Genomic DNA, 16,989 nt, shown 5'->3' on the forward strand with positions numbered 1-16,989 from the left:
TGCAGGAGGGAGGGAGGGAGGGAGAGAGAGAGAGAGAGAGAGAGAGAGAGAGAGAGAGAGAGAGCGCGAGAGCTGGCTGGCTGGCTTGGGTGGGTAGGTGAGGGAAAACTTTTGCCTTCCTTTCCTCCCTCCCGTAATACCCCTCTCCTGCATTCTTAGCCAGCTGCTTCTCTGCACACCCCTCTCATGCTCCTTGTCCGTTCTGTGTTTTTCCTTCCCTCCCCACTTAAAATGTGGTTACAAAGCATGGATCCACATGGATCCTCAGGATCTTTGCATTGGGTCACCCCAAATTCACCATCAGATCACATAGCATGTCCATGGCTACAGCCTGCACCAAAAAAATCACGCACCCACTGTTGCCTGGGGCTGCAATGGTGCAAAAACGTGGTTACAAAACATGGATCCACAGGGATCCTCAGGATCTTTGCATTGGGTCAGCCCAAATTCACCATCAGAGCACATAGCATGTCCATGGCTAGAGCCTGCCCCCCAAAAAATCACACACCCACTGTTGCCTGGGGCTGCAATGGTGCAAAAACGTGGTTACAAAGCATGGATCCACAGGGATTCTCAGGATTTTTGCATTGGGTCACCCCAAATTCACCATCATATCACATGTCTGTGGCCACAGCATGAAGCACAAAAATGATACATCCACTGTTTCATTCAGAATGTTTTTTCCCTTGTTTTCCTCCTCTAAAAACGACGTGTGTGTTATGGTCAGGTGCGTGTTATAGAGCGAAAAATACGGTAAATGGGATAAATTGATGGGGTGAATTTTATCTGCAATTTAGCGGAACCACCTGCTCCATCAGGGCCCAGTACAGGCCACATGATCTCCTGCAACAATTTTGCAAAGTTTTTTGCAGATAAAGTCACTCAGATTCAGGAAGAGGTAGACTCCACCGTGGGAGCACGGCCGGAGCGGGAGAGTGCTAGTGTCCTGTCTAGTCAAGTTGCGTGGGATCAATTCCAATCTGTTACCTCCAAGGATGTGGACAGGCTGCTTGGATGAGTGAAACCAACCACCTGTCTCCTTGATCCTTGCCCATCCTGGCTGATAAAAGCTAGCCAGGAAGGGCTGGGCGATGGGCTTTGCGAGGTGGTGAATGCTTCTCTCTGTGAGGGAGCCTTCCCAGACCCGCTAAAAGGGGCGGTTATCAAACTGCTTCTTAAAAAACCATCTTTAGATGCAGCCAATATGGCCAACTATCTCCCACTTTCAAATCTTCCATTCTTGGGCAAGGTGATTGAGAAAATGGTTGCTGAACAACTCCAAGCACGTCTGGATGATGCGGACCATTTGGATCCCTTCCAGTCAGGATTCTGGCCTCATTATGGGTTCTGTTCTCTCTCCCATGCTTTTAAACAACTACACGCAGCCACTGGGAGAGATCCAGCAGAACTTTGAAGGGGACTCAGAAACTACAACTAATCTAGAATGTGGCTGCTGGACTCTTGACTGGGAGTGGCCACCGAGACCACATAACACCAGTCTTGAAAGACCTACATTGGCTCCCAGTACATTTCCGAGCACAATTCAAAGCCCTAAACGGCCTCAGTCCAGTAGACCTGAAGGAGCATCTCCATCCCTATCGTTCTCCCCGGACACTGAGTTCCAGCGCCGAGGGCCTTCTGACAGTTCCCTCACAGCAACAAGCCAAGTTACAAGGAACCAGGCAAGCAGAGGGTCTTTTCGGTGGTGGCGTCTGCCTTGTGGAACGCCCTCCCAGCAGATGTCAAAGAGAAAAATAATTACAGTGGTACCTCAGGTTACATACACTTCAGGTTACAGTTAATTCTGCTTACAGACTCCGCTAACCCAGAAATAGTGCTTCAGGTTAAGAACTTTGCTTCAGGATAAGAACAGAAATCGTGCTCCAGTGACACGGCGGCAGCAGGAGGCCCCATTAGCTAAAGTGGTGCTTCAGGTTAAGAACAGTTTCAGGTTAAGAACGGACCTCCAGAATGAATTAAGTACTTAACCCGAGGTACTACTGTACTAGACTTTTAGAAGACATCTGAAGGCCGTCATGTTTAGGGAAGCTTTCAATGTTTGATGCATTACTGTATTTTAATATTTTATTGGAAGCCGCCCAGAGTGGCTGGGGTAGCCCAGCCAGATGGGCAGGGTATAAATAATAAATTATTATTATTAGATATAATCATCTTTTTACAGCAACTCCAGGCGGCTTGCCATACGTATAAAAACACTATGTTCTTGATGTTTTATATGGGATAAATTGGTTGGGTGAAATAATAATAATAATAATAATAATACGCATTGGCACGAACATTAGACAGACTTTCACTATTCAAATCAATTTAAATCAGCATTTAAATCACCATTTAAATCCCTCATCCGTCAGACTGGATTTACAGAATTTACTTTACTGGAATTTACTGAATTTAGGTTTTCTCTACTGAAAGATTCAACCTTGCTGGCATCCTCTTAATATGGGAAGGCCTGGGGGGGGACTGGAAAACTTGGGGGGGGAACCAGGTTTTTCCAGAAAAATGGGGGGTGCATATAATATTAAAGCTATATCAAACTGTTTTTCCCCGGTAAAAAAAACCTGGTTTCCCTCCATTTTTTCAGGTTTTCCCCCCAGGCCTTCCCATGTCTATTGTGCCTGTTATTCTCTCCTCCTCCCTAATTGTTCTTACAACGACTTCCAATACCAAATTAAATAGTAATGGAGAGATGTCAAAGTGCTTTTTTTCAAAAAAAAAGAAAAGAAAAGAAAAGAAAATTAACCTGAAGGAATTTAAAGGATAAAAAAAAAAACACTCTAAAATTTAAAATGAAAATGGGGAAAACTGAGAATTTTGATTTTTTTGAAAATTAAAATGCACAGGGGCTTTGGTTGGCTCAATTGGCCCTTCGGCCCGTTGGGTGAGATAGATAGATAGATAGATATGTAGTTTTTTTAAAAAAATAAAAAAAAATCAAAATACACAGGGGCCTTGGCTGGCTTGATTGACATCTCCACCCATTGGCTGACGGATCTGAAGGAAGGCGTGTGCCTCAACGGGTTTTGGTACAACCATGAACATTGCTGCTGGAATTCCCGAAATATCACTTTCCAGGACCGGGACAAATGTCCGGAGTGGCAGACGTGGGCGGAGCTTCTGACCAGAAGGAAGAACGGGGTGAGTGGCTTCCCCTGAACGTCCCCAGAAATAATTGCAAATTAAATCACGATTTAATTCACCACATTTAATTTACCACATTTTTCGCTTTATAGGACACACTTTTTCTCCTCCAAAAATTGAGGGGAAATGTGTGTGCATCCTGTGGAGCGAATGCAGGCTCCTTGGCTTTAGCGATAGCAACGTGAAGCCTCCGAAGTGCAGAGGGAGCGTTCCCTCCGCGCTCCGGAGGCTTTGCGTTGCTTTCGCTGAAGCCTGGAGAGCGAAAAGGGTCGGTGCGCACTGACCCCTCTCATTTTCCAGGCGTCAGGGATAGCCACCTGAAGCCTCCGGAGCGCAGCGGCAGCTCCCCCTGCACTCCAGAGGCTTCAGGTTCCTTTTGCTGAAGCTGGGAGAGCAAAACTCTCCCGGCTTCAGCAGAGAGGGAGAGCTGCGCAGCGCCCCTTCAGTGAAGAAGAAGGAGAAATGGAAGGGGCTCCGTTTCTCCTGCCGCTTCAGTGAAGGTGCGCTGAGCAGAGATGGGGAGATTGTTTTCTTTTCTTGTTCTCCCCCTCTAAAACAAGGTGCGTCCTATGGTTGGGTGCGTCCTATAGAGCAAAAAAATACGGTAATTCGCAGTTTAAGGGTTTAAATCACAATTTAATTCATGGTTTATTCCAATCGCGATTTCACTCACAATTTCAGTCATGATTTAATTCACAATTTAATTTATTAAATAGTGGGTGGACATAGCAGACGACAGATTTCTCAAAGTAGTTCTTTGTACCAGCTGGAACTGGTACAAAGTACCAGCTGGAACTGGTACAAAGTAGTTCTTTGTACAAGCTGGAACTGAACTGAACAGCAAACAGCTCAGCTGGCCTGCTTTTATAGGCAGCCGGCTGTCAACATTGTAACAACAACAGCCCAGGGTTTCCCGCCTAAATTAACTGACGTGGACCAGAGTGAAAACTATATACAGTGGTACATTGGGATGCAAACGGGATCTGTTCCGGAGCCCCGTTCACATCCTGAATAGAACGTAAGATGAGACAGGGCATCTGCGCGTGTCACGTTTTGCCGCTTTCACGCATCCATGTGACGTCATTTTGAGCACCTGCGCATGTGCGAGCGGTGAACCCCGGATGTAACGCGCTCCATTACTTCCGGGTCACCACAGAGCGCAACCCGAAAATACTTATCCTGAAGTGTATCTATCCCGTGATATGACTGTACACAATACCCCCTGGTGGCCAGGGTGAGAACTTCAATACATAACACCCCTCCCCACTGAGATAAGGCATTCGTTACAATCATAGTGGTTCCATTACATACAGCAGTACCCTTATTGGTTTCAATAAGGCACATAAGGATATCGATTCCAGTTTTACGAATTCGCAGGCATAACTGTTTCACTATCAACTTTATTGTCCGTAAGACTCACCATCACATATTAATTGAACCCATTCACCATACAGCTTTACATGTGCAGTTTGTTCAGTGAACACAGTCTTTTAAGTAAACTGGTCGCTTGGAAACCCTGCCGGACCACCGAGGGCCAGGACCAGAGTCCGGGTGGCCACCCGATTCTGGCTGCGATTGTGGTGCGACCAAATGTTCCCCAAGTTCCCTGGCTCTGCTGCTGTCAAAGGAACCGCCGTGAGCGGACTTGGTGGACGGTCAGAGGCCGAGTCTCTGGGGAGCTTGGTTCGGCTCTACGCCCTCAGTTTGTAAGGAAGATGTAGGTGGAGCCTCGCCTTCCATTAGCATCCGCTCCGTAGTGGGGGCACAGCGGTAGTGTCCAAATCCCCAACCCTGCGCCTTAGCTGGTCTATGTGCCAGTGCCACAAGCATCCGTTCTCGAGTGCCACCTGGTACGAACGGGGCCTCGTGACTCCCACTACCGTTTCTGGCACCCAAGAAACATCGCTGTCGACTTACAGATTTGAAAATGAGGGACCAGCAGCCTTGAAATAAGGGACCAGCAGCCAAAATAAGGGACCTGCAGCCTCACCTGTTCCAGGCACTCCAGTCTTCCTGTCCTCCTGCAGTCTGGTCAAACTCATGCTGGTAGCTTCAAGAACACTGTCCAACCAACTTTGTAACCAGAGGTTCAACTGAATAGAATCTGAATCACATGCACAAGGCCTATGCAGCCTCAACTTAAGATGGCTCCCCAGCCTGGCTTTGCACTGCAAAGTTTGCAGCAGCATGTGCAACAAAATGGTGTCCAGCATTCAAAAAACCCCTCGGCTTGCAGTAACTAGCCACACACACACAGCCTCCCCCCCTCGCCACAAGATCGCCAGTCACCCACCATTTTAGTCAACCAGCTCCTTTCATTTCCCCCATAAGTCAATTGAAGGAGCCTCCAAAACAAATTCAAAAGCCCCCCCCCACGAGATCTCCTTTCCTTTTCCCCCAACATGTGCCCCCGCTCCAGATAGACCTTTTTGCCAGCAAGGGTAAGTGGGCCGTTGATAATGTGTCCATCCGATTCCGATCCGAGCACTCAGCAAAGGTATGTTCAACTTCTGAGCCCCTCTGAGCCAAAGGCAGAAAGCCCAGCCAGCAGCCAAACAAAGCCTCAAGGAAAACCACCGTCACCTCTGCGCTGGGAAGCGCTGAGCAAAGGCGAGTCCCCAGGCAACGCAGCCGATTTGATCAGCACAAGGCATACAAGCTCCACCCCCCTGTCGTTCTTAGACTTCTTATTGGGTGAGCAACACAGCCAAGCAACACAGTTGGAGCCTCCCTCCTGCTTCCTTTGAAATTTAAGGGACATCCATCAATAAGGGACAGCAGCGGGACATGGCACTGGAATAAGGGACTGTCCCTCCAAATAAGGGAGGCTTGACAGCTATGCCAAGGAATGTCCCCCACAAAGTTCTGGGCAAAAACCTGATCCCCTGGAATAAAGGACCGTGGCGCGTTAGTACAGCCCGGGGGCTCGGCTACACTGGGTCAGCTGGTCAAGGAGAGACCGGAGGCGGCAGCCCATTAGCAGTTCAGCCGGGCTCCGCCCTGTGGCTACATGAGGGGTGATGTGCTGCATAAGCAAGTATTCAGTGACCTGCTCATGCCAGTCCCTCTGTTCCAGGCGCACCAGTGCCTCTTTTGCTGAATGCACCATTCTCTCGGCCTGCCCATTGCTGGCCAGGTGAAATGGTGGTGTTAGGGCATGGCGGATGCCCAGCCCCAGGAGGTACCTTTCAAAGGTGCCTGATGTGAACTGAGGGCCATTGTCCAAGACAAGGACATCAGGACACCCATGAGTTGCAAACAGGTCCCACAGCATCCAGATGACAGCTTCAGTAGGGGTGGAGGGCCTCAGGGCCACCTCCAGCCATTTGGAATAGGCATCCACCACTACCATAAAGGTCCAGCCATGAAAGGGGCCGGCAAGATCGATGTGCACCCTCGACCAGGGTGCCTTGAATATCTCCCAGGTGTTACCCTTAGCTGCCGGCAGTGCAGGTCTCGACTCTTGGCGTGATTGACAGGAGGTAACCCACGAAGTGATGGCATCGTCCATGTTAGGCCACCAGACGTAACCCCGAGCCAATGCCTTCATTTTGACGATTCCCGGGTGGCCAGTGTTCAGAGCCTCAAGGACACGTTGGCAGAGTCTTTGGGGAACCATGACTCAGTCTCCCCACAGTAGGCAGCTGCGGTGAGCTGAGAGCTTGTGCTGTCTGGTTGCAAATGGCTGGAACTCTGGTGCGAAAGACCCTTCCAGCCATCCCCTCCACACCCAGTTGAGTACACGGTTGATGGTGTGGTCCTGGGCAGATGCGGAGGTTACATTGGCGGCTGATAGTGGAGCTGCTGGGAGGCCCTCAATTAGGAGGAGCAATGAAGCAGGAGCCGGGTCTTCCACAAATGCTGGAAAAGGGCAACGACTGAAGAGCCTCGGCGTGGCCCATTGATTTTCCAGGGCGATGGACAAGCTGCTAGCTGTAAGCTGCCAGAATGACAGTCCATCACAGCATGTGTGGCGAGAGAACCGGTGGAGTTGGTCAATCACCAGCGAGGAGGCCCAGGAGTGGCTTGCGGTCAGTGATGAGGTTGAAGGTTCTCCTGTAGAGGTATTCATGGAACCTCTTTACTCCAGCCACAAGTGCCACTGCCTCCTGGTCAAGCTGGCTGTAATTCCGTTCAGCCGGAGACAGCTTCTGGGAGAAGTAGGCGAGCGGTGCTTCCCTACCATCTGGAAACTGGTGACTGAGGATAGCTCCAGTGCCAAAGGGCGAGGTGTCACAGGCAAGGACCAGCTGCCTGGCTTCACTGTACTGTACCAGCACACTGACCGATGAGAGGAGGGCTTTGACTGTATTGAAAGCCGCCGTTTCCCGATGACCCCAGGACGACGGTACCTTTGTGCTGAGGAGGCGGTGTAGAGGCTCGGTTAGTGTTGCTTTGTGGGGCAGAAACATGTTGTACAAGTTCAGAAACCCCAGGAACACCTGCAACTCTGACATGCTTTTTGGAATCAGGGCCTGCTGAGTGGCCTGGATCTTGGATGCCGTCAGGTGAAGACCGGAGGCGTCGATAATGTAGCCCAGGAACTTCACCTGTAGAACAGCAATCTGGCACTTTTCTTTTTTCACTTTGAGCCCAGCCTCCTAGAACCTGGTCAGCATGGTGCGGATGTGCTTAAACAGTTGCTGATTTGAGTCTGCGGATACCAATACGTCATCAAAATATGGCACCACGCCCAGAAGCCCCTGCAGGAGACGCTCCATGAGGCTTTGAAAGATGCCAGGAGCGACACTTACCCCGAACTGTAGCCAGCGGCACCGGAATGCCCGATAGTGGGTGACGATCGTCTGAGCTTCAGCGGAGGCATCGTCGACAGGCAGTTGTTGATAGGCTTGGGCAAAGTCCAGTTTAGCAAAGACCTTGCCATCACCCAGGGAATGCAGCAGGTGACTGAAGCGCCTTGTTGATCGTGCACTTGTAGTCTGCACATATTCTCACCGACCCATCCGGCTTAACAGGCGTGACAATGGGGGTTTCCCACTTGATGTGGTCAATCGGCTCTGAGAGTAAATGGGACCCGGCGTGGCTTTTGCTTGATGGGGGCAACTTGCGGATCAAGGCTAAAGGAGATGGGCGTTCCTGTATATTGGCCTAAAGTGCCATTGAAAACCTCAACAAAGTCTTTGATTAGGCCATCAACCTCCACGTCAGAGATGCAGTTGATGCCAATGACTTTCAGGCCGAGGGCATCAAACCAGTCTAGCCCCAGGAGGCTAGGCTGCAGGCCTTCAACCACCACCTGTCAGAGCAGGCCCAAAAATTTATTGAAAGCAACCTGGAACCGGCCGACGTCTACCACAGGAATGTTGTTTCCCTCATAGTCTCTCAAATGTATGTGGTGTGAGTTGAGTTGCCTCTTGGACAACTTGGGCACAAGTCTTTTGATGGTGCTCCAGGATACGACAGACAAGGCAGACAGTCAATCTGCATGTCCCACGGAGCTCCTTCGATGAGCACGGTGACACGTAGGCAAATTGGTTTGGCCAATTGTGAATCCGGACGAGCAGTGGCAGTTGGTGAGGGCGGAACAGCTTCCGTTGAAGACCTGGACTTGCGAGACGGTGAAGGTGGCGTGTCGGATGGCGCAGATTGGCAGACCTTAGCAATGTGGCCCCTTCTGGAGCATCACTGACAGATGGCGTCTCTGAATCGACACTTGACACGGGAATGATTGCCTCCACACCCAGCACATTCTAATTTGCCTTGTACCACTGTTTGAACTTCCCATGCTCCCGCTTCGTCTGGTACACGTCATCGTCTTTGCTGGGTGACGCCTTGTTACTGCTGGCCTCCTCATGGTGCACTGGGATTGGCTTCTTAGCAGGATGCAGGCTGCTGCCCTTGTGAATCTCCTGGGCATAGAGTTCAGTAGCTTCTGAGGCCGCAGCCTCCTCGATGGTCTTCTGCGGTGTGAGGTCAGGCTTGGCGAGAAGACGCCGTTGCAGATGGTTGTTTTGGACACCGCAGAAAATTTGATCCATCAGGGCATCGTCTAAGTCTCAGAACTCACAGTGCAGCGCAGTTTTTTGGAGGTTGGCTTTTTTGGTTGATCGACTCCCCCTCTGCCTGGTCCGGTGGTAGAACGCATGGTGGACAGCAATTTTGGACGGCTTCTCTTTTAGCACGTCCCACGGCGCTGCCTGGATTTCTAGTGGCGAGACCAAAACTCGGGCCGTCTCAAACACCTCGGGCCCACAAAGGCTGAGGAATAGGCCCCACTTTTGCGCCTCTGATCCTTTGTCTGCTCGTTTGCTTGGAGGAAGCAGGTGAACCGAGCAGTAGAGGCACGAGTGAAGCCATGGTTCCGATGACGGATGGGACACAGTGCTCTAGCCAGAACGGTCAGCTCTGAATTGGGTTCTGTTCAGTGATGCCGCTCAGTGTTTCAGCTCAGTGATTCCACTCAGTGAGTGTCCGAATCTGGCTGTGCTCTGATGTCCATCCAATCCTACCTTCATCACCAGTATTAAGTAGTGGGTGGACATAGCAGACGACACAGAGATTTCTCCAAGTGGTTCTTTATAGTAAGCTGGAACCGAACTGAACTGCAAACAGCTCAGCTGGCCTGCTTTTATAGGCAGCCGGCTGTCAACATTGTAACAACAACAGCCCAGGGTTTCCCGCCTAAATTAACTGACGTGGACCTGAGTGAAAACTATATACACGATATTCCTGGTGGCCAGGGGGAGAACACCATTCACGTTTTACATAACACCATTTCCATCCTTTCTTTATAGGAAGATTCAGCCTTGCTGTTATCCTCTTAATACAGACTGTATCATTTTCAGAGCAGGGTGGATTTTATTTTATTTTATTTTATTTACTTATATTATAATATGTATTTTATTTTATTATTATATTATGTTTTGTTTACTATATAATATTTTTTTATTTTAGTCTATAATATTTATTTTATAATATTACATATTTTATTATTATATATTATATTATTCATTTTATAATATTATAAATATTAATGATAAATATTTAAATTTATTCCAATCCAATCGATTGAAATCCACCGTCAGGCAGACTTGATTGAGATTATCTCTTTAATGAAAGGTTCAACCTTGTTGGCATCTGATTTTATTTTTATTTTTTAAGAAAATCGTTTATTTTTATCCCCCCAATTTTAGGGCACCCTTGCCTACAGCCTCAACTACTTCATCTACACCGCCTGGGCGCTGCTCTTCTCACTGCTGGCCGTGCTTCTCGTTCGCGGTTTTGCACCCTACGCCTGTGGGTCGGGGATCCCCGAGGTAAGGCCAGCTAATCAATTATCAAGTCAATTTTGGTGCAACTTCCCACATGCTAGATTTCTGGCTGCAGGGATTTCATCCCCTCGTGCTCCCAAAATCTGAATAATTGTTGTAAATAACATGACTATCAACAGTATGAACTTAATAAATAATAATAACTCATAATGCATAGTATAAATAATTATATAAATTAAATAAGTACAAATTATTATGAATATTAATATAAATAAAATGAATAATACTATTATACTTGAAATATACAAGAAATATGGATTCCTAGATTTCTATCTGCGGGGATTCCCTTCCCTCCTGCTCTCAAAATCTGATTGGGGATTTAAATCGCCGGGATATTTTCAACTAGAAATGTGGCTGGGATTCATAATAATAATTAGTAATTATTATTATTATAAGCAACATGACTTTCAATAATTAGAAGCTAAGAAATAAATTATGCATAGTACAAGTTATTATATAAATAAAATAACAACCTTGATGAAGAAGATAAATATATAAATAAAATGAATAATAATCAATATTATTTTTTTATATACTTATATTCTTTATAATTACAAACCATAATAAATTGGAAAATAATGATAGAGCATAAATCAGGCATAGGCAAACTCTGGCCCTCCAGATGTTTGGGACTGCAATTCCCCTCATCAATGTCTTCTATAAATCTGTTTGGATGTTTTATTCAGTTCATACTTTGATATTTAGTATTTGGCAGTTGACCCATTATGGTAATGTTGGAGACTTTGCAAGAACTTCTTCATCTGTGAAAATACATACTGGATTTTTCTGAAGGGACATTCTAAACAAACATTTGGTGATGATGGGAATTGCAGTCCCAAACAGCTGGAGGGCCGGAGTTTGCCTATGCCTGGCATAAATGATAACACGATAAATAAAAATAATGATAAATTTTAATAAAATGATAAATAAAAAATAATGAAAGAATTGAAATGATGATAAAAAATGAGAGAGTGCAAATGATAATAAAATTAAAGATAAATTATAAAAAAGTGTTATGTACTGAAATTCTCACCCTGGGCCAGCAGGGGGATACTGTAGATAGTTATGCAAATGAAGGATCGAAAGTGATGTTCAGTGATTGGATAGTTTGTATGCAAATGAACGATCGAAAGTGACGTTCAGTGATTGGATAGTTTTAGAAAGTTGCAACAATTACGATTGTTCTGGAGCTCTATATAAGCAGGCTGACTGAGCTCCTCAGTTCAGTTCAGTTACAGCTTACAAATAAAGAGCTGCTTTGGAAGAATCACTGTGTCATCCGATATGTTCGCCCACAACTTAACAAAAAGGAGGAATAAAAAATATATAAATAACATAAAGAATCATCATCCTAAAAATATAAACAGTAATCCTTTTATTCTTTGCACCCCATCCCTCTGGCCATGCCACCAACGCCCTTCCCTTCCTCCAGGCCCCGAGTGCAAATCCCCAAACTGACATTTCTCCCCCTCCCTTTTCCAGATCAAGACCATCCTGAGTGGCTTCATCATCCGCGGCTACCTGGGGAAGTGGACTCTGCTGGTCAAGACGGTCACCCTGGTCCTGGCCGTGGCCTCAGGGCTCAGTCTGGGCAAGGAGGGGCCCCTGGTCCACGTGGCCTGCTGCTGCGGGAACATCCTCTGCCACCTCTTCACCAAGTACCGGAAGAACGAAGCCAAGCGGAGAGAGGTGAGAGACCCCTAGGGCACGTGCAGAAATCATCTGGTTGTCAATATTCACAGGATGCCAGCAGGGCTGAACCTTTGCGTAAATAGTGGATTGGATTCCTGAATCCAATTGGGATTCAGGCCTCATCAAGGGACTGAAACTGCCTTGGTCGCACTGGTTGATGATCTCCAGCAGGCTAGGGACAAAGGTGAGAGCTGTTTCCTAGTTCTGTTGGACCTCTCAGCGGCCTTTGATACAATCGACCATAACATCCTTCTGGACCGTCTTGAGGGGCTGGGAGCTGGGGGCACTGTTATACGGTGGTTTCGCTCCTTCCTCCTGGGCCGTGTTCAGAAAGTGGGGGGGGGGAATGAGTGTTCAGACCCCTGGGCCCTCACTTGTGGGGTGCCTCAGGGTTCCGTCCTCTCCCCCATGCTTTTCAACATCTATATGAAGCCGCTGGGAGAGATCAGGGGATTTGGGCTGGGTGTCCATCAATATGCAGATGATACCCAGCTCTACCTCTCTTTCAAATCAGAACCAGTGAAGGCGGTGAAGGTCCTGTGTGAGTGCCTGGAGGCAGTTGGAGGATGGATGGCAGCTAATCAATTGAAGTTGAATCCTGACAAGACAGAAGTACTGTTTTTGGGGGACAGGAGGCGGGCTGGTATGGAGGACTCCCTGGTCCTGAATGGGGTAACTGTGCCCCTGAAGGACCAGGTGCACAGCCTGGGAGTCATTTTGGACTCAAAGCTGTCCATGGAGGCGCAGGTCAATTCTGTATCCAGGGCAGCTGTCTGGTACGCACCTGGTACGCACTTGGTACGCAGGCTGAGACCCTACCTGCCCGCGGACTGTCTCGCCAGAGTGGTGCATGCTCTAGTTATCTCCCGCTTGGACTACTGCAGTGTGCTCTACGTGGGGCTACCTTTGAAGGTGACTCGGAAACTACAACTAATCCAAAATGCGGCAGCTAGACTAGTGACTGGGGGCAGCCGCCGAGACCACATAACACCGGTCTTGAAAGACCTACATTGGCTCCCAGTACGTTTCCGAGCACAATTCAAAGTGCTGGTGTTGACCTTTAAAGCCCTAAATGGCCTCGGCCCAGTATACCTGAAGGAGCGTCTCCACCCCGGACACTGTTCTGCCCGGACACTGAGGTCCAGCGCCGAGGGCCTTCTAGCGGTTCCCTCATTGCGAGAAGCAAAGCTACAGGGAACCAGGCAGAGGGCCTTCTCAGTAGTGGCACCCACCCTGTGGAACGCCCTCCCATCAGATGTCAAAGCAATAAATAACTACCTGACATTCAGAAGACATCTTAAGGCAGCCCTGTTCAGGGAAGTTTTTAATGTGTGATATTTTAGTGTATTTTTGGTTTCTATGGAAGCCACCCAGAGTGGGGGGGGGGGGGAACCCAGCCAGATGGGCAGGGTACAAATAAATTATTATTATTATTATTATTATTATTATTATTATTATTATTATTATTATTATTATTTCAGTGGTGATGGATGGATGGGTGAATGAAGCTTCACCTTCCACTCAGTATTTGAATAAAGGAATGAAGCTTCACATGGCAGTCAAGATTTGAATGAATGAATGATTAATAATAATAATAATAATAATAATTTATTTATACCCCACCTATCTGGGTGGCTTCCAACAAAATATTAAAATACAATAATGCATCAAACATTAAAAGCTTCCCAAGACTTCCGGAGGCGGCGCGAATGGCAATGGCTGCCCTCTTCTAATCGGGAGAGGGAAGCTCCGCTGAAAACGGGTTGTCCGCTGCGGCGAAGCGGAGACCCATCCCGAAAAACCACAGGCGGCAGAAGCCTGTGGTCCTGAGACCCGGCGGGCGCCAGGAGCAGCCCCCAAAACGTTGAAGGGACCCCGTAAGGGGCTCCGGATCGCGGAGGGGGCAGCGGCGCTGTGGGTCGTTTCGCAGTCAACGGAGCGAAGCCGCGTTGCTGCTGCCGGTGAGCGCTGTCCTTTCTTCCTGCAACTTTTGAATTTGGAAAGCAACAACCCGTGAGTAATAAGGACTTTACAAATTTCAAACTTTAAAATACTGAATTTGGCTGAAAGCGGATTGACGAAAAACAGGAAGTCTGTCTTCCGCTGACACTGAACTTGAGAAGCAAAGAGCTGGAGGAGTGGAGACAAAGAGCAAGGTTTCAAATAACTGATCTGGCACCTAATGAAACTATTTTTGAGTGGATTAAGGAGTTTAAGTGACTGATTTCATGATTTTATGACTTTTATTGGGACAAGGATACCTTTCTTCTGTTGGATTACAAATTAAGTAAGAAACCCAGGGGCTGGAGCTGCCTGAGTAACTGAGCAGTCAGTCTGCAGACTTGGATACTTTGAATTTAAACTTTGAAACATTCTGAGGGAGTTTGGACTTGCTACTCTGAAGCATCCTTTGTAATTCCAGTGAGCACTGTCAGAAACATTGTTGCCTTTTAAATACCAACTCTGCTAAAATTTACTTTTGTGGAGGTCCCTGGACATTGAATCAGAATTTATTTATTTTACTGGATTTGATCTCTTCCCCAAAGACATTTTAAGCTCCCCCTAGAGGATTTTGGGCTTACAGCAGTGACATTATTTTACTTTCCTTTTCCCGGCCTCCTGTTTGACTGTTACCATCTGGGCCGCTGCTTTCTCATGGGAACAACTCAGCTTGACCTTGACTTTTAGATAACTTTGGAATGAGTGGTACAAGAAAGAGGGGAAGAACCAGACAAGCAACAATAACAACTTACTCTGCAGCTTCACAGTGTAGATCATCTGTGCCTACTTTGCCTTCCAATTTACCTCCTGAGGAAGAAGCGGCTTCCCTGCCAAGGGCAGGGGAGGGAGAAACTGAGGAATTACAACTGGAAGATATGGCCTCAGGAGCAACTGGTTCTATTCTAGAAAAAATCTTTGAAAAATTGGAAGCCTTGGATAGAAAGGTGGACCAGCAAACAGCCAAAATTGATCAAAACACAGAATGTTTGAATAGATTATCTGGACAAGTTGCACAGAATGTACAGGCTATTGGAGAATTGAAGGAAGCTGCAGGTGAAAATCGGAAATTGGCGGAGGATACCAGCCAGAGATTGGGAGAGCTTGAAAAAGAGGTAAGACCACTCAGCAAACAAGTAGGAGAACATCAGATCTACCTCTCGATGACAGAACTGCGGAACAGGGAGACCAACTTGAGGATAAGGTCAATACCAGAGGTGGAGGAAAGCAATTTAGCTGAGTTCCTGACCAAAGAATTTACCAAGTTCTGGAACTTAGAGGAAAAAGACTTTAAAATTGTATCAGCTTTCAGGCTTGGAAGACTTATAAAGAAAGAGAAGCCCAGAGACTGCTTGATAATATTAAGATCAAAGGAGGAAAGGGACAAGATTCTGGGCCTGCACTACGGAAAGTCACTGGACATTTTGGACAAGAGAATTGAAATATACAAGGATATTCCCAAACAACTGCTGGATCTTAGATCTGACTATTCGGAACTAGTAAGACTGCTGAGGTGCAACTCAATTATCTTCAGGTGGGACTTTCCCCAAGGTGTATCCTTCACCTTCAGAGGGAAGAAGATTAAAATCAGAACACCGGAAGACAGAGATAAGTTTTTGACTACATACGGAGAGGACCTCCACAAAGGGCTTGAATTACCTCCAGGGCCTGAACCACCAGGGGAACCTACACCTTTGTTTTTTTTTAAAAAAATAATTTTTATTGGTTTTTTACACATATAAAAGACAATACAGAACAAAACACAAACATCGAAAACATACAACAAAAATTTGACTTCCCCATACCTTCCTTTCGCCACATCCTTATTTTGCCATTTTTTCAAGCAACTCTTCAGTCAATTTTTAATCAAGTCCCTTTTAAATTTACTTAAAGTTTAACATTTACAGCTGTAATTCTTTATTTCTTACCCCTTGACATCTTATCAGTCCACAATTTTACAATAATTTTTGAGATATGTTTTAAATTTTCTCCAGTCCTCTTCCACTGTCTCTTTCCTCTGGTCACGGATTCTGCCGGTCATCTCTGCCAATCCCATATATTCCGTCACCTTCGTCTGCCATTCTTCCAGAGTAGGTAGTTCTTGCATCTTCCAATACTTTGCCAACAGAATTCTTGCTGCTGTGGTTGCATACATAAAAAATGTCTTATCCTTCTTTGGTACCAATTGGCCGACCATGCCCAAGAGAAAAGCCTCCGGTTTCTTTGCAAATGTCCACTTAAGGACTTTCTTAATTTCATTATAGATCATTTCCCAGTAGGCCTTAATCTTTGGGCAGGTCCACCAAAGATGATAAAAAGTGCCTTCAGTCTCATTACATTTCCAGCATTTATTATTGGGCAAATGGTAGATCTTTGCAAGTTTGACTGGGGTCATGTACCACCTATAGATCATTTTCATTATGTTCTCTTTCAAGGCACTACATGCCGTAAATTTAATACCGGTGGTCCATAACTGTTCCCAGTCAACAAACATAATATCATGACCGATGTCCTGTGCCCATTTAATCATAGCTGATTTCACCATTTCATCCTGTGTGTTCCATTTCAGCAGCAAATTATACATTTTAGATAAATTCTTAGTATTGGATTCTAACAATTCTGTTTCTAACTTTGACCTCTCCTTCTGAAAACCAAGTTTCCTGTCCTGTTTAAATGTCTCATTTATCTGACGATAATGTAGCCAATCTCGAACTTTATGCTTTAGCTTCTCAAAACTTTGAAGCTTCAGTTTTTCACCATCATATTCTAAAATTTCACAATATTTAGGCCAATTAGAGTCCATGTTAAGTTTTTTCACTGCCTTCGCTTCCATTGGTGACAACCACCT

The 16,989-nt window shown here is 46.6% G+C and overlaps 1 protein-coding gene across 6 annotated transcripts in view; it reads left to right on the top strand.

The window, feature by feature from the left end:
• LOC309361775 (H(+)/Cl(-) exchange transporter 5-like) overlaps positions 1-16,989 on the top strand; it is a 38,384-nt gene that overhangs the window by 5,292 nt on the left and 16,103 nt on the right. For 3 of the 6 annotated variants that reach the window (XM_081896939.1, XM_081896938.1, XM_081896940.1), the window contains exons 5-7: positions 2,966-3,156; positions 10,314-10,436; positions 11,934-12,140. In XM_081896939.1, the coding sequence (XP_081753065.1) occupies positions 2,966-3,156; positions 10,314-10,436; positions 11,934-12,140 (521 nt within the window). The remainder of the gene's footprint in view (positions 1-2,965; positions 3,157-10,313; positions 10,437-11,933; positions 12,141-16,989) is intronic. The other 3 variants (XM_081896942.1, XM_081896943.1, XM_081896941.1) reach the window with 2 other exon arrangements.

Source organism: Podarcis melisellensis (genome assembly GCF_964234715.1).
Source record: "Podarcis melisellensis genome assembly, chromosome: Z".
Lineage (NCBI taxonomy): Eukaryota > Metazoa > Chordata > Lepidosauria > Squamata > Lacertidae > Podarcis > Podarcis melisellensis.